The sequence below is a fragment of the Erythrolamprus reginae genome, chromosome 12 (genome assembly GCF_031021105.1).
Source record: "Erythrolamprus reginae isolate rEryReg1 chromosome 12, rEryReg1.hap1, whole genome shotgun sequence".
Classification (NCBI taxonomy): domain Eukaryota; kingdom Metazoa; phylum Chordata; class Lepidosauria; order Squamata; family Dipsadidae; genus Erythrolamprus; species Erythrolamprus reginae.
In genome coordinates, this window is record NC_091961.1 from 27,015,997 (window position 1) to 27,036,289 (window position 20,293).

The 20,293-nt window shown below is 41.9% G+C and overlaps 1 protein-coding gene across 5 annotated transcripts in view; it reads right to left on the reverse strand.

The window, feature by feature from the left end:
* LOC139174663 (opioid-binding protein/cell adhesion molecule homolog) overlaps positions 1-20,293 on the reverse strand; it is a 532,821-nt gene that overhangs the window by 24,680 nt on the left and 487,848 nt on the right. For all 5 annotated transcript variants that reach the window (XM_070765162.1, XM_070765159.1, XM_070765161.1 and 2 more), the window contains 2 exons: positions 6,473-6,607; positions 1,604-1,724 (listed from right to left, as the gene is read on the reverse strand). In XM_070765162.1, the coding sequence (XP_070621263.1) occupies positions 1,604-1,724; positions 6,473-6,607 (256 nt within the window). The remainder of the gene's footprint in view (positions 1-1,603; positions 1,725-6,472; positions 6,608-20,293) is intronic.

Here is a 20,293-nt window from a genome sequence, read left to right on the forward strand (position 1 = left end):
GTCCAATCAGCATCCAGCACTACAAAAGAAACAAGCGCTGGTGCTATGCAGTCAAAAAGATGAAAATCCAAATGAATTACTGAATCGATATGCAAGCTGTATAAATGTGTGAATTTTACTTAGCAATTCGGAGTTCTGATCATTTGCTAAATATATATAAAAAAATTACAATTCTGTACAGAAATTAATTTCATTATTATACGTTTCCAATAAATGCAGACCCTTTTTCTCCAAAGGTGCAATAACGGGAAGATGTCAGTCTATTTGTTAAGTTTTCCGGTTTTGTGAAGTTTTGCTTAGCACATCAGATCTAGTGCATTTTGTAAAAAAAATCTCATAATTGTAAATTTGTGTTTTCACTTTTTGTAGGACAAATAGAGTACAGGGTTGTCATTTTTTAGACATTAAAATATTGTATTGTGCTGTTTGTCAAGTACTGTATGTGAATAGTAATTGAAAGGGCTGTATATGGCCCAGTCTTGGAAAATCCAATAAATAAATAAATTGGCATAGGTGGTATTCATTTTTTTTTAACCACACCTCTTTGAGGTTGGTTGGATGGATCTTTAAGGTCCATTTTCAAAGTTAATTGGGGCATTGAGATTTTTTCTTATCCATTTCCACATTCCAATGTTCAATAATGCCTCCCCATTGTCCTGTGTTTTTCAACAACAGCCATATATTTATTACTTTATTTGTTTCAGTTCCAAATTCTTGAAGAGCCATCAGCAGTTGAAGGTAGACTACAATTGTCTGTGTTGATCAAAGACTTTTTATGCTCATCATAAAATAAAATATGACTAAAACCTGGAATTAACTCAGATTGAATTTAATAGACCTTTAATACAATACAACAATATTATTGAATATTGTTGATGTGCATTTGTGCTTAGGATACATAATGCTACTGTAAACTTCGAAACAAACCTTGCAGAAGCAATTTTTCTATTCCTCAGTCGCCACACAGAATGGGGTGGGGCAAGGAGGATGAAATATATTACTAGACAAAACACAGAACTTTCTTATGGGAACCAAGGTCATCTCTACAGATGGTGGATAGATATGGGCAAATTTGACTTTTTACTTTTGGGGAGGGACTTATTTCCTATTAGTGTGGAAAACATTTAGAGTTAGTTTTCCATTTGATTGTGTTGATATGATGTACCCAATAAAGAGGTTGTTAGAGGAAGACTTCAGCCTCAAGTTCTGATTTTCTTGAATTTGTTAGTCGGGATCATTACAGCTCCATTTTAATTAATTATTTTTTTAAAGAAGCCTGCTTGGTATTTGTCTTAATGTTTAACTGTGTCCTTCAACTGTGTGGACGTCACTCACATATGTTCTCAGCAAGTATGGCTGTTGCTAGGAATTCTGGGAATTGAAGTCCAGATTAGAGAAAGTATAGCAGGACAGAGGAAACACACATCGTAGCCCTGTCATTAGGTTGGAGTTTATGATTTAAAGGTTTTTACCAAAGCTGAGCTAATGCCCTGGGTAAAACTACCGATGACCGCGCGTTAGCTTAAGAAAACAATTTCTTCCCAAGAACATACATCTGCCATTCTTAAGCTACTCTGATAGCCTTAAAAGACTTCTTAGATACCTGGTTTCTTCTTTAAACCACTGAAATTCTGCTACTGGAACAGCTGAGGCCTCGCAACGCAAAATCCCCTTCTGACCAACTGAAACACCGGTATTCTTAGGACTGGAGATGGATGGAGGATCTGGAGAGGAAAGGAAGGTTATTTCAAACTCTTTCAGATATTGACCAAGTCCACCCCATGAATGATGCCAAACAGTATCAGTTGGAATCAAGCTCAGGAATTTATTTATTATTTTTATTTATTTATTTTGTCCAATACACAATGAGGGTTTTAGTGGGTATATATCTATATACACATAGTAAAATACATGATGAAGGTTATAGAGGAGATACTCATAGTAAAATATATCTAAGAAAGAATAGAAAAGAAGATATAGTAATAGAACATATCAATGAAAGAATAGAAGAAGAGATATATGAATAGAAGAAAGGTATTGGAGATATAGGAGAGCAATAGGACAGGGGACGGAAGGCACTCTAGTGCACTTGTACTCGCCCCTTGAATGTTGAATGGACAGTGATATAGAAATGGAAATAATTTAGACTTCTTCATTCTGAGTTTGTTCAGATGGATGTGTCTACAAGCTCCCTGAGGCCCAGCTGAATGAAAATGACAAAAGTTCCTTCGAAAAGAAAATTGGACAATATAATTGGACTTGCCACAAACAGCTTTCTGATCAACAGGTTATGGACAAGACCTTGAAATAATGGGGTGTGATACTAGTTTGCTTCCTCGTGGAAGCAAATAACTCTGGAGGCAAGCTGTTCCACTGTTCAACCATTCTGACTTTCAGGAAACTTCTCCTTAGTTCTAAGTTGCTTCTCTCCTTGTTTAGTTTCCACCCAGGTGCTTTGGAGAATAGGTTGACTCCTTCTTCTTTGTGGCAGCCCCTGAGATACTGAAACACTGCTATCATGTCTCCCCTGGTCCTTCTTTTCATTAAACTAGCCATGCCCAGTTTCTGCAACCCTTCTTCATATGTTTTAGCCTCCAGTCTCCTAATCATCTTTGTTGCTCTTCTCTGCACTTTTTCTAGAGTCTCAATATCCTTTTTGCATCACGGTGACCAAAACTGAATGCAGTATTTCAATGCTCTATTCTTCTCTGAATAGAGCCTACTACTTGATTAGGATAACCTCAAAGGGACGTACCGAAGTCCTAACATGCTAATAACATTAACCTGACATAGGCCTTTCAGTGAAGTCAAACTAGGAAACTTTCCCCAAGTGAGGCAGGTTTGATGGTTGTTGAATCACCTCCAAAATGCCAAGACCCTTCATGGCACCGGACCAGAATATCTCCGGGACCGTCTTCTGCCGCACAAATCCCAGCGACCAGTTAGGTCTCACAGAGTGGGCCTTTTCCAAGTCCCATCAACTAAACAATGTTGTTTGGCGGGACCCAGGGGAAGAGCCTTCTTTGTGGCAGCCCCGGCCCTCTGAAACCAGCTCCCCCCAGAGATTAGAATTGCCCCCACCCTCCTCGCCTTTCGTAAGCTCCTTAAAACCCACCTCTGCCGTCAGGCATGGGGGAACTGAGATATTCCTTCCCTCTAGGCATGGTATGTTTGCGTGTATGTTTGCTTTTATAATAAGGGTTTTTTAGTTGTTTTAGTATTGGATTGTTACATGTTGTTTTTATCATTGTTGTTAGCCACCCCGAGTCTACGGAGAGGGGCGGCATACAAATTCAATAAATAAAATAAAAAAAAAAATAAAAAAATAAAATAAAATACAATAAAATAAAATAAAATATAAAATAAAATAAAATAAAATAAAACAAAATAATAAAATAAAATAAAATAAAATAAAAAATACCGAATACTATTTTAATCTGAATAGTTCCACCTCCTTTGTGCTTCACGTTGCTAATGAAGCTTTTAAAAAGTGATTGTCCAGAAGGGCAAAAGGTATGAAACATAATTAAACCTAAGTATGTGATGTTCTTATGTCAGCTTGGCAAAAATAGACTTCCCTCGTGTTTCTCCTGAACGGGGAAGATTTCTTAATCTGTCGTGCGTGCATGCTTAAGCGTCGGCAGAATTTCTCTCCCACTGTGTTATAATTTTGAGTTTCTCTTCCGAAGAAAGTAAAAGAGTTAAGAGGAGAAGGCAACAATCTCCTACTAACTATTGTGCCAGTTGCTGCAGCAGTAGAGATGAGCTATTTTATTTTGGGGGATAATGGCTAGAAAATGTCAAGCTATTAATTTATAAGAATTATATAGCTAGATGGCACACCTATAGCTTAGCTCCTGGAGGTGTTGTTCTAATAGGATTTATGAACTTGGTGGAACAAGGGTGTTGTATTATTGCATGTTGTAACATATGTAAGAGGCAGAATATTTTTCTGCATGTGTAGTATCTTTGTTTTGATACCTGGGGAAAAAATGATGCAGGATTGATAAGGATATTTTTTCTTACTATAGAGACGGAGGTCAGAAAAAACATCCCTGCTGTTTTCTTGGAAGAGTTCCAGGAGTGGTTTGTCCTTGCTGCCTCTTCCTCCTCCTCCTCCTCCTCCTCTTTCCCCCAAAACTTTTCTTCTTCTTCTTCTTTCTTCTTAAGAGCCTCGGTGGTGCAGTGGTTAAGAGTGCAGTACTACAAGCTACATCTGCTGATCACCAATTGCCAGCAGTTTGGCAGATCGAATCTCAGTAGGCTCAAGGTTGACTCAGCCTTCCATCCTTCCAAGGTCGGTAAAATGAGGACCCAGATTGTTGGGGGCAATATGCTGACTCTGTAAACCGCTTAGAGAGGGCTGTAAAGCACTGTGAAGCGGTATATAAGTCTAAATTCTATTGCTACTGCTATCTATTCTTCTTCTCCTTCTTCTTCTTCTTCTTCTCCTTCTCCTTCTTCTTCCTCCACTCCTCCTCCTCCTTCTCTTCCTCCTTCTCTTCCTCCTCCTCTTCCTCCTCTTCCTCCTCCTCCTCCTCCTCCTCCTCTTCTTCTTCTTCTCCTTCTTCTTCTTCCTCCTCCACTCCTCCTCCTCCTCCTCCTCCTCCTTTCCCAAAAACTTTAACCTTAGATTGTCTACATTCGACCTCTTCCCATTTCTAAGAGGTCTGTAAGGGGCGTGCATAAGCGCACCACTGTGCCTATCGTCCCTGTCCTATTGTCCAATTCCATTGTCATTTTCACTTATGTTGTGTTTATAAAAACTACTTCTACCCTATGTATTTTTGACAAATAAATAAAATAAATAAATATTTTTTTAAAAGGGTACAGAGAATAATCTGACTTGCTATGAAAGAAGCCTTTCATTTTAGAGTCAGATGTGTTTCATAAGAGTCTGACGTTTGTTTGTTTTTTAAGGCTGATCAAATTGCAACTAAACAAGTTCAAAGATAATGATAATGCAGCCCTCAATTCAAGAAAGATCCATAATTATATTGTAAAATATTAATAACCGTGGTAAAACAGGCTTACACACTAAACAATAGCTTTCAAACAATTACACTGGTTTGGTTTGCTTTCAAACATGTCCTCTAAAGCAGGGGGTTTTCAAACTTGGCAACTTTAAGATTTGTGGACATCAACTCCCAGAATTCCTCAGCCAAACAAGTTGGAGTCGACAAGTCTTAAAGTTGCCAAGTTTGGAGATTCCCTACTCTAATGAATGAATGGCAGTCTGGCTTATATGCTCCTAGTAAAATAGGCTGTTGAATTTTGATTGATACAAAAATGTCTGTACTATTGACACATTCTTAAGGTATATGTCTTTATATATGTAGCTGATATATATATCTAGCTGATGAGGCCAAAATAAGGCTGAAATAGATCTATCCTAGTCTCCCTTAATTTTCAAATTCAGCAAAAAACATGTGACACATATAAATAGAATTGTCGGCTATCAATAAAATTAACTGCCTTGGAAATGGCTCTGGGTTGGGCGGAGAGGCAAGAAAGGAGCTGTGATGTTCCTTCAATACACCAGGGTGATTCGACACAAAAATATGTAACCCTTCCCTGGTGCAGAGCTGAAGGGATTGGATACTGTAGCCTAGAGGATAATTATCTGCCTTACAAGGCAAAGGTTGCAGGTTCAAGTCCCAGTGGGTATGGCCAAAATAAGGCCGATCTTGGTATATTCGGGTTTCTTCTCGTGTAGGATTTGGAAATTTCTGGCGACGTTTCGACGAGGTCTCACTCGTCATCTTCAGGCTGGTGTTTCTGTCCTTGTTCTCAGGCGAACACTGCGAGACCTGAGCTGCCTTCCTTCTATAAATACTGGTGGCTGGGTGTGGTTTGATGGCTCAGCAATTGCCTGCTGTGTAGAAACTTCCTGGTGAGTCAGTGGGGTAACAATTGGAGTCGTTGATGTAGCTGAGGTATGCTGATTAGTTAATGGTTGTAGATTAGGCGTGATATCCTGAGTAGTTGGAACTTGCAGGCTACTTGATTGTTTTACAATGTGTGTTCTGAGTCTGGTTTCTATGGCTGGGATACGTTTGAGGGCTGGTTTCCAGATGTCTGGTAAGCGAGAGGTATCATCCCGCTTGTTCATATCGCCAGAAATTTCCAAATCCTAGCTACATCAACGACCCCAATTGTTACCTCTCTGACTCACCAGGAAGTTTCTACACAGCAGGCAATTGCTAAGCCATCAAACCACACCCAGCCACCAGTATTTATAGAAGGAAGGCAGCTTAGGTCTCGCAGTGTTCGCCTGAGAACAAGGACAGAAACACCAGCCTGAAGATGATGAGTGGGACCTCATCGAAACGTCGCCAGAAATTTCCAAATCCTACATGGGAAGGAACCCGAATATACCAAGACCGTCATACCTGTACCCGTGAAAATCTACGAAAACAAATATATATATATATATAATTAGAACAATAACTATGCATGGAAATTCACTTACAGTTGACGGTTACCTTTACCCTCCGAATATCAGGTGCTGCCACATCATTGACCGCACTGCATTCATATTCACCAGATTGTTCTCTTGTGATGCCCGTGATTTCCAAGTACTCATCATCACTTATAAATCCCTGACCTAGAACAGAGAAGGAAAAAAAATATGGAGAAGATTTTTTAAAAAAAGACTACAAAAATAGATGTTGAGACTTTGCAAAGAGTTCAGATAAGAGCAGCAGGGGTGGGTGCAGTATGGGGTAGATTGATGCAGCAGGATTTATTTAAACAAGAAACTTCTTTATATACAAGAATAACAGAAGAGTGTTTACAATACCATTATAGATTCTTCTTTAACGTAATAGCAATTACAGGCAAGAGGGAACAGTTGGTTTCATTTCAGCAGTTTCCAGTTCAGAGTTCAGAGTGGGCTAAGCCATGCCCAGCCTTCTAGCTTCAGTTTCGATTCTCTGCACAGACTCAGATGTGTTCAGCTCCCATTGGCTGATTTAGTTGCTATGCCCATTCATTGGCTGACGTTGGTACCATTGGCTCTCCAAGTCATGACTATTCTAACAAAGATTTATGGAAGATTTAACGGATAATATTGGTAATGGATTTAGGGCTTCCAACCAAGTTTTCTCTTGCTGCCTTTGGTTAGTCAAATAGTTTACATGGTTATTTTTCAGTTTATTCTTTAAGGAAATATGCATGTATACAAAAGTCTGGTGGTATTTAATTGGTATGTGCCGATATTGAATAATTCAGCAAAAATAACTCCTCCTTAGAAAAAAAAAGTTCAAATATTTTATTTTTCTTTTGCAGCAGAGGCGGAGTAACGACACGGACACAAGAGCTGGATTTAAACTGGGTCATTTTTATTAATTAAATTTGCATAATTTATTTAAATAAATTTGCATAAATTAACTATAACCCTAAACAAGGACCCGCAGGGTCAAACAATTGCTTCCAGGGCGGAAAATGACGTCATAAAAACTTCCGGGGCAACATATGGGCGTAGCTCCATGCTGATCCAGGTGAGGGGCCACGTCCTCACCTGACTCACTGCCATGCACTTGCATGTGGGAGGTCCCGCCATCTATCCCATACAAGGGGAAAGCAATGGGCGGGACCCAAAGACAGGTTCCCCCCAATTGCTCAGGTCGCTTCCACCACAAGCATTTGGAGAGAACCTGTCAATCATCCCCAAAGATGCCCAACGGAGAACACGCAGTTGCTAAACCACCACCCATTTTTCCGCCCCTAACCTGCCTACCCAAATGACCAAAGGTATGCCAATTAGCCTGAACATGAGCGTAGCACCCCCTAACCGTGTGGAATAGGCGAAAAAACGGTCGCAGAAAATACCGCAACTGCCAAAAATTCCTATTCGGCCCCCCGAGGGGCGACCCCCACTGGCACACTGAAAGATAGGGAGGGCAGGTGGGTGTTCACCTCTTGTCATCCAAGGCGAAAAGGAGGCCCTGGAGCCTACCCAGCCCTTTTATAGGGCTGCAGGCTCCGCCCTGGATGACGTCACTGGGAAGGCCAAAGCCTTCCCAGGAGGTGGCTGAGATCTCGCGAAATATCACGAGATCTCGGCCGTAAACAAGATGGCGGCTGCACCGGAGGCCGTGTCTCCCTGGCCCTGTGGCAAAACGGGCCGGGGATCAATCACCGGCCTGGTATTCTTGCTGCAACACAGTGGGATTAAAATGTCTTTTTTTAAAAAAGTAAACAAACAAACAAACATCTTAATTTTCATTGCAGCCAAAGGAAACTGCAATTGCTGGTTAACAACCAAATGACCTAAGCAACAGCAAACTGCACTGTGATTATTCTACTGGTTGTGATGGGTAAAAATCACAACTCAAGGTGTTATTTCTGAAAATGAAACATGTTGGCTTATCCGGAATGACAGTCAATGGAGACGTTGTACCTACCAGTCACTCAATGAATATTGCGTGGTTTTGTTCTCTTCGACTGCAAAGCTAGTGTTACATATGCCTGGTAGCTAAACACCTAGGAAACTAGAATATTCAGATTCACAAGCTTAATCAGCCGAGCCTGCAAGTCTATATTCTCTGATTTAGCCTTAGGGCAATGGAAGGGATTAAATCGTTCCTGTAAGTCTTGGGCAAAATACAGTGACATGGACATCTTTTTCCATTCCCTTGGAGACCCTCTGAGGTTGTAGTCGTTGGAGGCATCATCTAAACGAGCGCACTTTTGCAATAGATAAGCGTTGCCTGGAAATAAACCTCCCAAGAGCTAAACCATGGATATCAAAAGTTTCTAGTACTTGCTTTCTTTTTTAGGCTGTCCTTTGAACAAATCCTTGCCACCCAACCTGAAATCTCCACGGGTTCCCCTGCTGTACCAACACTGGCTAACCAGTCAATTTGCAGCTCTCAGCTCGAAAGAAAATGCAGGAACACAGGCATAAAACCTTGCCCTTTCTTCTCCAAAAAACCTGCCATATGAAAAAGGTGAGCAGTACCCCCTGCCTGCTCCAAACAGAACATGGCGATTGAAGAGGAAGTTTTTACAACTATGTTCAACATCATTTCCTGCTGCTTCAGACCTGTCACCCCACAGAGCTTTTGCCAGTAACAAAAGGATGCGGGATTGTAGCTAACACAAGTGTTGCTCAGGTGCGACCAATCGGAGGTGTCTTTCATTCCACCTGGTTTGGGGGGAAAAAAGCCCCACTTCTCTGATTACTATTTTTTTCAGAGTATAAGACACACTGGAATATAAGACACACCTTAGTTTTGGGGAAGGAAAATAGGGAAAATAATCTGCATACCAGATATTCATCTGGCTAGTGTCCTTAGTCTGGTCAGCTTCAGCACATTATTTTATCTCCTGGTTAAGAGCTTTAAAAAATTATTCTGAGAGAGTAACAATGAAAGAGCTTGCAAGTCAGTAAGAGCTGGGAACATCGTTAGCACCTGGAAAGAAACAGCCTGGACAAGTAGAGCAATGGAAGAAACCCTGCAAAGACTTAGGGCTTGGAAAATATTCTTCTTTTTAGAGAGTAACAATGAAAGAACTTGCAAGCCAGTAAGAGCTGGGAACATCATTAGTACCTGGTTAGGGCTGAAAATAAATATCTGGAGCAAGTAAAGCAATGAAACCCCCCCCCCCTACAAAGACAGGGTTTGGAATACATTATTTGCAGAGAGTAACAGAGAAAGAGCTTACAAGCCGGTAAAAGCTGGGGACATTGCTAGAACCTGGTTATAGCTGGAAAGAAACATTTGGAGCAAATAGAGAATGAAAAAAAACCCACAAAAACAAAGACAGATTCTTATACTCTGAATGTAGCTCCTCAGCCCTAACTAGTTGCTAACAATCTTCCCAGCTCTTACCTTGCAGGCTCTTCCATTGTTTTTCTCTGCGAAGATTGTTTTCCAAGCCCTAAGTCTTTGCAGGGTTTTTCCCATTCTCTAACTCAGTGTTTTTCAACTAGTGTGCCGTGAGACATGGTCAGGTGTGCCGCGAAGCTCAGAGACAGAAAGAAAACAAGAGAGAAAAAACAAGAGAGAGAAAGAGAGAGAGAGAAAAAGAGAGGGAGGGAAGGTGGCAGAGAGAAAGACATAGAGGGAGGGAGAGAGAAAGAGCAAAAAAGAGGAAAGAAGGAAGAGAGAAAGAAAGAGGGATGGAGAGAGAGAAAAAAGAGGAAGGAAGAGAAAGAGGGAGGGAGGGAGAGAGAAATAGGGCGAAAGGGAGGAAGAGAGAGAGAATTTTCTTGTCCAAACTTTTTTTAGCTGCCCTCCCCCCCTGAATGTGCCCCATGGTTTTGTAAATGTAAAAAATGTGCCGGGGCTCAAAAAAGGTTGGAAATCACTGCTCTAACTTACTCCAAATAAGTTTCTTTCCAGCCCTAACCAGGTGCCCAGCTCTTACCAGCTTGCAAGCTCTTTCATGGTTACTCTCTACAAAGAATGTTTTCTAAACCCTGTCTTTGTAGGGCTTCCTCCCCCCATTGATTTACTTGCTCCGAATGTTTCTTTCCAGCCCTTCATTGGCTGTAAAGCACTATAAAGCAGTATACAAGTCTAAGTGCTATTGCTAGTGCTACCTGCAAGATTAAAAACAAATGAAACCAGAAGAATGAGACCCTTGCAGAGCAGAAACTGGATGGACAGTTTTCCCAATGGTAGTTTATTTATTTATTTTTATTTATGTATTAGATTTGCATGCTGTCCTTCTCTGAAGACTCGGGGTGGCTCACAGTATATAATACAAAACAATAAATACAAAGACCAGCCTAATTAGTTAGAACTACATAACCTAAAATCCCAATATATTAAAAAATCAATCAAACAAATTCAAATGACAGCCATACATCACATTTATTGGCCAGGGGGGGCAAGACCTAATTACCCCAAGCCTGGCGACATAAGTGAGTCTTAAGACTCTTGCAAAGGCGAGGAGGGTAGGGGCAGTGCAAATCTCCGGGGGAAGCTGATTCCAGAGGGCTGGGGCCCCCACAGAGAAGGCTCTTCCCCTTGGCCCCTCCAAGCGACATTGTCTGGTTGACGGGACCTGGAGAAGGCCAATTCTGTGGAACCTAACCAGTCACTAGGACTCATACGGCAGAAGGCGGTCCCACAAGTAATCTGGCCTGATGCCATTTAGGGCTTTATAAGTCATTACCAACACTTTGAATTGTGTCTGGAAACCAATCAGCAACCAATGCAGTCTGCAGAGTGTTGGAGAAACATGTTGCTGATATTGTTGTTTAACATCTCTAGGCCAGAATTCTGCTCTGAACAGAACCCAGAAAAGGAGTTTGTGCCAACATTTCTTGAAAACAATTTCCGGAAACATTTTTTTTTTCATGAAATGGGATAAATATGCACTAGGGGAAAAAAATTAAAATCAAGAATTTATTTTATTTATTAATTGGATTTCTATGCTGCCCCTCTCCGAGGACTCTTTGTTTAGCCTGGGAATTTGTTAGCCTGGTGACCACATATCGCCACGTAGAGGCAGTAACCAGCTCACCCGGGCAAAAGAGCGGTCTCCTGTTTTTTGTCTGGTGAGCCTCATAAATATTCCTCCTCGTTTTGGAAACGTTAAATATTTCCAGGCAGTGAGCAAGTGACTGCACGAAGTACAGGAGATGTTTTTCTGCCTTGAAGAAAATAAGCAGCGGGACGGAGATGATAAAGGACCGATGACTCAGAGCGGGAGGGGATTGGGGAGAAGAAGCAGTTTGAGTCTGAAACTATGAAACTGGCAAAATAACAAGGGGTGGAAACCCACAAAGAGGATGAATACTGGGCCAGCTTTGCAAAGGAACCTTCTCGGTAATGATCCAATAATCCCGAGGTCATTGTGGGTCGGTCCTATCCTCCAGCTGATCTCTATAAAAGATAATTGGAAGTGTAAGGAAATAGATTTGACGAACCGGTGACATAAATAAGTAAATAGCAGAGATGGTTTTCTTTTCAACAGGGAAGGGGCCGTGGGAAATAAGATAAGCTCTGCTTGCTCCACTTGTGAGATAAGTATCTAGGGGGATGCAAATGGTTGACCGTTGGGAAGGTAGCAGGCCATCCATCGTGGGATGCTGGGATCAGGGTGGTCTATGTATCGGTTGCCATGGCTGGTCATGATGACAGTATCAGCTGATTGAAGAAGACATGTTCAGTTGCCAACTATATTCGTCCAGTGGATATGCCTACGGAAATTCTCATTCATCCAGGTTATGGTTGTCTCAAAGGTGCTTTTTCAAAAGGTAACTGGATTTTTCCCAAAGGTTCGTTCTTTCTTTCTTTCCTTCCTTCCTTCCTTCCTTCCTTCCTTCCTTCCTTCCTTCCTTCCTTCCTTCCTTTCTCTCTTTAGATTAGAACTGCTCCCACCCTCCTTGTCTTCCGTAAACTACTCAAGACCCACCTATACCGCCAGGCATGGGGAATTTGAGATATCTTTCCCCCAGGCTCCTTATAATTTCAGAGAGGGGCGGCATACAAATCTAATAAATTAAATTATTATTATTATTATTATCATTCATTCATTCATTCATTCATTCATTCATTCATTCGACTTCTATGCCGCCCAATCCCGATGGTCTCAGGGCGGCTTATGACGACGATATCAGTGCAATAAAAGTAAATACAAAACAGTAAAAGAAGTCGAACAGTTAGCTAAAGTTAGAACATAACAAACTAAAAAAAAAACCCATTAAAAAGTTATTATAAAAAGAAGATCACACTCATGTGCATACACACCATTGTTACAGTTGGACATTAAGCTATGAATTCATGGCCCCCAGGCCTGTCGGCAAGGCCAGGTCTTCGTCGATTTGCGAATAAGTGAACATCCTGTGTTCAGATCATTCTTATAAGAACTCTTCAAAAGTTATATTATTTAATAGCCTGTTGCTTCAATGGCTGCGTTCAAAATGGATTGGTAAAGAACTATCATCGTTATTAGTGGCAGCCAACCCCTTGAATGCTATTCCAGGGATGCTGAGATTCAATGGATTGTCCCTCTGAGGTCACAGATAAAGAGAGCATGCAGCTGTGTTGGTACAATCTCAAATGTCTTACCCGGAGCAAAACCTGCATCTCGCACAGGATCCACTGAAATTAACTATCATTTAATAGAGGCCATCTGCTCCACTGTAAAGCAATTGAAGAATAACAGACAGACACAGATAAACCTGGAGGCCCCTTGTACAGCAATCATCTGTACAACAAAGCAATATATCCTCACCCTTATTGAGAGGCGTAGTCTGGGATACATAGGGCCAAAATAATGACAAGCCTAATAAATGTGTTGCTTTGTTTTGATGTGATGTCAAGCCCAACCTAAGAATGACTACAACAGTCCAGCCGAAGCTCAATTCTGAGCAGGGGGGTGGGGTTTGGACTAGATAACCTACAAGGTCCCTTCCAACTCTGTCCATCTGTACTATGGTGGCACAGTGGTTAGAATGTAGTACTGCCGGCTATTTCTGCTGCCTGCCAGCTTCCTGCAGTTCAGCAGTTCGATTCTCACTGGCTCAAGGTTGACTCAGCCTTCCATACTTCCAAAGTTGGTCAAATTGTTGGGGAAATATATGCTGGCTCTGTAAATGACTTAGAGAGGGCTGTAAAGCACTGGGAAGCGGTATATAGGTCTCTAAGTCAGTGGTTCTCAACCTGGGGGTCAGGACCCCTTTGAGGATCGAACAACCATTTCACAGGGGTGGCTTAAGACCCTAGGAAAAGACAAATTTGGTGTTAGGAGCTAAAGCTTCTATTCTGGCGCCTTTGAACATATTTTTACAATCTGACCAATCAGGTGTTTACAGTGGGGATGTCCCTCTGACCTTCCTGCCAATCAGCTTAAAGCTCTGTTGGGAGAATTGACGCTAGACCTATGGTTGGGGGTCACCTCAACAAGAGGAAATGTATTAAGGGGTCGCAGCATTGGAAAGGTTGAAGACCACTGGTCTAAGTGCTTTTGCTAAGAAGTAGTCAAGGCTGGAAGATGTGGAGAGACTTGGCTCATGATATACCTGGACATCCTCCTCCTCCATTACAATGTGCCTATATTATCACCTTTGGAACAGTAATGGGCAGCCAAATTTATTTATTTATTTATTTATTATTTAGATTTGTATGCCGCCCCTCCCCTTTATTGCCACACTGGTTGTGGCTCAAGGGTCATGGTTATGGTTGTGGCTCAATGGTCATGTGACTGGGTAGGAGTGGCTTGCCGGCCATGTGATCAGGTGGGAGTGGCTTGAACAATCATCATCGTTCAAGTGAACTGTTAAATCCTGGACTTACAACCTTACTACTGTCACTCGCTGGGGTGACAATTTGCTTCGTGTTTCCTGCACTCTTCTTCCTGGGTTGCCCCCCGACTCAGGCTGGGTAGCTAGGCGAATGGGTGCTGCCAGAATCATAAATGCTGCCAGTGTCGCTTCCACCCACGCCTTGTGCTTGCACCTCAGGTGGGAGGTGGCCGCATGAGGCTAGAGGGGAGCTGGACAGGAGAGAGGGAAGCTCGTCCGAGGCAAGGAAGGAGGAAAGAGGAAAAAAGCAAGGAGCGCAGATGCAGCAGCAGGGGGAAAAAAAGGAGAGCTGAGCCGAGACCAGTAATCCAGGAAGTGACAGCCGCCGATCAGCTGGAGCTGCGCACACATCCTCATTTCCGCCTGTGGAACTGCGGTCCACCCCATCCTGCCTGCTGCCCACCCCTGTTTTGGAAGAATCAACTGTAATTTCTCCTGCTGAGAAGGAATGGGTACAAGATAAGAGAGGAAGAGCGTTAACTTAGCCATTGGTTTTCCAGAGGAAAGGAAGGCTAATCCATGTGGACTAGTTCTTTCTGCTCCTCCCGCAAAGGAAGGTGTGTCCTTTGAGTAGGACAAGGATTGCAGTAAAGGCATTTACATTCCCCTCTAAAAGTGCATTGCGGTAAGTCCTGCACCAATTACTTCTCCCACCAATCCTGCAGATTCTGTAAGAGAATTTTTTTTTTTTTTGGACACAGCAGGATTATTTATCTGCCTTTGCATTAGGACTACTGATGCTGTTAAGCTAATTAACGGCGTTCGTTAATATCTTTAAATTACCTTTGATGGCTCCCAGGCAAAAACAACCTGATCGCAACAGCAATGCCCTGGGCCCATCTGCCTTGGCAACTGACACCATGTTCATTTCACAGTTCATTAGAACACTCCCGAGCGGTTCTCTCCCCAAACTGCCCCCTCCTCTGAAAAGAAGAGCCCTGGTTTTCTATTGGAGAGAGATTATCAATTTGGAAGACTGTTTCATCCGCTCTCGCTTCATCCTGCCCTTTGCACAAAGGCCCTATGAAGACCCTAACCTTGCATCCTTTCTGCCCTAGACTATCAGGGGGTCGTTGGTGCTCTATGAGCTTGGCTGTTTGGCGGCAGATGTTTCATGACCCGAACTATGCAACATCATCAGTGCTACCAACATTATCAGTGATGAACAATGATACCTAGTTTGGGTCATGAAACATCAGCAAGTCATGTCAACCCTGAGCTACAAAGATTCTCCTTTATCAGTACAGTGGCACCTCTACTTATGAACTTAATTTGTTCCATGACCAGGTTCTTAAGTAGAAAGGTTTGTGAGAAGAAGCAAATTTCCCCATAGGAATCAATGTAGAAGCAAATAATGTGTGCAATTGGGGAAACTACAGGGAGGGTGGAGACTGTTTCCCAGGAGATTCCTGGAGAGGCCCCACAGAGGCTTTCCCCCACCTTTTCCAGCCCTTTTTCCTCCCAGGAGATTCCTAGAAAGGCCCCACAGAGGCTTGTCCCCACCTTTTCCAGCCCTATTTCCTTCCAGGAGATTCCTAGAGAGGCCCCACGGAGGCTTCTCCTCGCCTTTTCTGGCCCTGTTTCCTCCCACGGAGGCTTCTCCCTGCCTTTTCTGGTTACAGTTTCGGAAGCTCGGGTTTGTAAGTGGAAAATGGTTCTTGAGAAGAGGCAAAAAAATCTTGAACCCCTGGTTCTTATCTAGAAGAGTTCATAGGTAGAGGCGTTCTTAGGTAGACATACCACTGTACAATCTTTCTTTCTTTCTTTCTTTCTTTTTTCTTTCTTTCCTTCCTTCCTTCCTTCCTTCCAAAGGGACCTTGTAGTTCATCTAGTCTAACCCCCAGCTCAAGCAGGAGTCTCTACATCATTTTGGTCAAATGGCAGTCCAGTCTCCCTTTGAAAGTCTCAAGTGTTAGAGCTCTCACAACCTCCGCAGACAAGCTGCTCTCACTGTCAGAAAGTTCCTCCTTATTTCCAAGTTCAATCTCTCCTTGGTTGAGGGTATATAAAGTGCATATAGTTGCAGGTATAAATATGGGGGAAAACAAATATTATAAAATGGAAAATGAATATATAAATAAATATATATAAAGAATATAAGTTATGTATGTGATAAGAAGTGATGTTAATAGTTAAACGGACTGGAAATTGAAAACTTTAGAAGGTAAGGTAAGGTAAAGTAAACATAGAAACATAGAATAGTGACGGCAGAAAAAAAAACTCCTGGTCCATCTAGTCTGCCCTTATACTATTTCCTGTATTTTATCTTAGGATGGATCTATGTTTATCCCAGACATGTTTAAATTCAGTTACTGTGGATTTACTAACCACGTATGCTGGAAGTTTGTTCCAAGCATCTACTACTCTTTCGGTAAAATAATATTTTCTCACGTTGCTTCTGATCTTTGCCCCAACTAACCTCAGATTGTGCCCCCTTGTTCTTGTGTTCACTTTCCTATTAAAAACACTTCCCTCCTGAACCTTATTTAACCCTTTAACATATTTAAATGTTTCGATCATGTCCCCCCTTTTCCTTCTGTCCTCCAGACTATACAGATTGAGTTCATGAAGTCTTTCCTGATAAGTTTGATGCTTAAGACCTTCCACCATTTTTGTAGCCCATCTATGGACCCCTTCAATTTGACCAATATCTTTTTGTAAGTGAGGTCTCCAGAACAGTACAGTACAATAAAGTGAAGTTAAGAGTATAACAAAACAAAATCCCCCAGGGTATCACTTAGAAATTTAAGTCACATTCTTTACTTCTGCAGCAGACCATTTCAGATTTTTTTTCACTTGTGATCATTAGAAATGGCTTTATATCATCTCTCTCTTTTATTTTTTTTGCAGTGGGAGATTTTCTCCAAGAAGAAGAGATTCGGTCGTGCCCCAATACACTTTTTTTCGTAAGGAGCCAAGTCTCTTGAGGATCTGTGTTCATAAGGCTTAGTTCGACAGAGCGTGTGGCGGCTCAGAATGGTGGAAAGTATGTCTTTCAAAGCAGCTAGCCAATATTGTCTCTTCATCATCTCCCGCAACCTTTTTCACCTCGTAGGTTTATTATTGTGGCCTCTCCGACTTCACACACTACTCTTGGGGTGATTTCTCCCCGCCTTTCCTTTCTTTCTAAAGTCTACCCCACTTTAGGAGCCCTTCTTCTGCCGAATTCTATTGTGCCCGTCAAGATTTGTTCCCCGTTGTCGCCTTCCCTTAACTTTCCTTAGGTTTATCAACACATTCATTGCCAAGTATTTTCCTTAAAACCATCTGTCTGGGAATGGAAGCTCTTCTTCACTGGAGCTCCAGAGATGTTACAGAGAAAAGAAGAAAAAGGAAATGCCTGGGAATGTGCCTCTTATTTATTTATTCTATTTATTAATTGGATTTCCTGTTCGGAAATTTCAAATTGTCCAAAATGCAGCCACACGAGTAGTTATGGGCCTCCCAAGGCATTGCCCATATTTCGTCATCACTCCACGGACTGCATTGGCTGCCAATTCAAAGGGTTGGTTATGACCTATAAAGCCCTACATGGCATAGGGCCAGACTATCTCCAAGACTGCCTTCCGCTGCATGAATCCCAGCGACCGATGAGGTCCCACAGACTTGGTCTCCTTAGGTTCCCGTTGACCAAACAATGTCGGCTGGCGGGGTCTAGGGGAAGAGCCTTCTCTGTGGTGTCCCTCTGGAATCAGCTCTCCCCAGAGATTCGCACTGCCCCCACCCTCCTTGCCTTCCGCAAAAGTTTCAAAACACATCTTTGCCGCCAGGCCTGGGGACATTAGACCTTCCCCTGTCCAGCAAATGCTGTTAGTGTGATTGCTGAATGAATGAATGAATGAATGAATGAATGAATGAATGAATGAATGAAAATGAATGTTTTTAAAGTTAGAACTTTAACAACTTTTTAGTATATTAATTGGATAACTGTACTGTAATGTTTCGCTATATGTTGTGAGCTGCCCCAAGTCCACGGAGAGGGGCGGCATACAAGTCCAATAAATAAATAAATAAGTTATATGCCACCCCTCTCCAAGGACTCAGTGGGGCTTACAACACACACACACAATATTTTGGCCTTATTTTGGCCTCATCAGCTAGCCATACCCTCACTGGGACTTGAAACTGCAACCTTTGCCATCATCAGGCTGAAGTTCCAAGCTTCGTGTTGTTGTAAAATGGAAGAAATGACAGTTGCAAACATTCCATTTTACAACAACACGAAGCTTGGAACTTCAGCCTGATGATGGTGAATGTGATTTCACCAAAACGTCGCATAGACATGCAAAATATTACACAGGGCAAAACCCGAACTCAGAACAATCTACATATCTATCTATCTATCTATCTATCTATCTATCTATCTATCTATCTATCTATCTATCTATCTATCTATCTATCTATCCATCCATCCATCCATCCATCCATCCATCCATCCATCCATCCATCCATCTATCTATCTATCTATCTATCTATCTATCTATCTGTGTGTGTAGTCTAAATCCAATTAATTTAAAACTAAATAATCTAATCTATAATCCCCAATTTTATTAAAAATCAATCACACCCACAACCATACATGATATTCATCGACCAGGGGGCTAGAGTCTAATCATCCCAAGCCTGGTGAAATAATAGATGAGTCTTAAGACCCTTGCCGAAGGCGAGGAAGGTGGAGGCAGTACGAATCTCTGGGGGGAGCTAATTCCAGAGGGCCGGGGCCCCCACAGAGAAGGCTGTTCCCCTAGGCCCCACCAAGTGACGTTGCCTAGTGGACTGGACCTAGGAGAAGGCTGACTCTGTGTGACCTAACCGGTTGCTGGGACTCATGGAGCTCTTTTACCTTTGAAGGCTGTGTTGGACAACCCACAACTTCTGAAGGCAACCAATTCCACTGGTTAATTTATTTATTTATTTTTATTTATTTATTTATTTTGTCCAATACACAATGAGGGTTTTAGTGGGTGTATATCAATATACACATAGTAAAATACATGATGAAGGTTATAGAGGAGATACTCATAATAAAATATATCTAAGAAAGAATAGAAAAGAAGATATAGTAATAGAACATATCAATGAAAGAATAGAAGAAGAGATATAGGAATAGAAGAAAGGTATAGGAGATATAGGAGAGCAATAGGACAGGGGACGGAAGGCACTCTAGTGCACTTGTACTCGCCCCTTACTGACCTCTTAGGAATCTGGATAGGTCAGCCGTAGATAATCTAAGGGTAAAGTGTTGGGGGTTTGGGGATGACACTATGGAGTCCGGTAATGAGTTCCACGCTTCGACAACTCGGTTACTGAAGTCATATTTTTTACAGTCAAGTTTGGAGCGGTTAATATTAAGTTTAAATCTGTTGTGTGCTCTTGTGTTGTTGTGGTTGAAGCTGAAGTAGTCGCCGACAGGCAGGACATTGCAGCATATGATCTTGTGGGCAATACTTAGATCTTGTTTAAGGCGTCTTAGTTCTAAACTTTCTAGGCCCAGGATTGAAAGTCTAGTCTCGTAGGGTATTCTGTTTCGAGTGGAGGAGTGAAGGGCTCTTCTGGTGAAGTATCTTTGGACGTTTTCAAGGGTGTTAATGTATGAAATGCGATATGGGTTCCAAACAGATGAGCTGTATTCGAGGATGGGTCTGGCAAAAGTTTTGTAAGCTCTGGTAAATCAGGAACAAATAAAATTGTACAAGAGATGCCCTTTCCTGCAGAAAGCAGGAGATGATTTGAAAAAGCAAACTTCACTGTTGAGAGTATTCTACTGCCTGGAAGCCACAATGCTTACTGAGAAGTCCCATACGAGTCTAGGCTAAATTAGACAACCAGAGATATGGGGGAAAAAAACCTGTAATCACAAACTGCCTGCGGACTATCCTATTTCAGTGATCTATTATTCCTTGATGCAATATACTTCCCATGTACAAGTGCTTCTGAAGGTGATTTGCCCTAATATATATCTAAAACACATTTTTAAAGGAAACAAAATCACAGAGCTGTGGATGGAAGGCAGAAATAATTCATCCA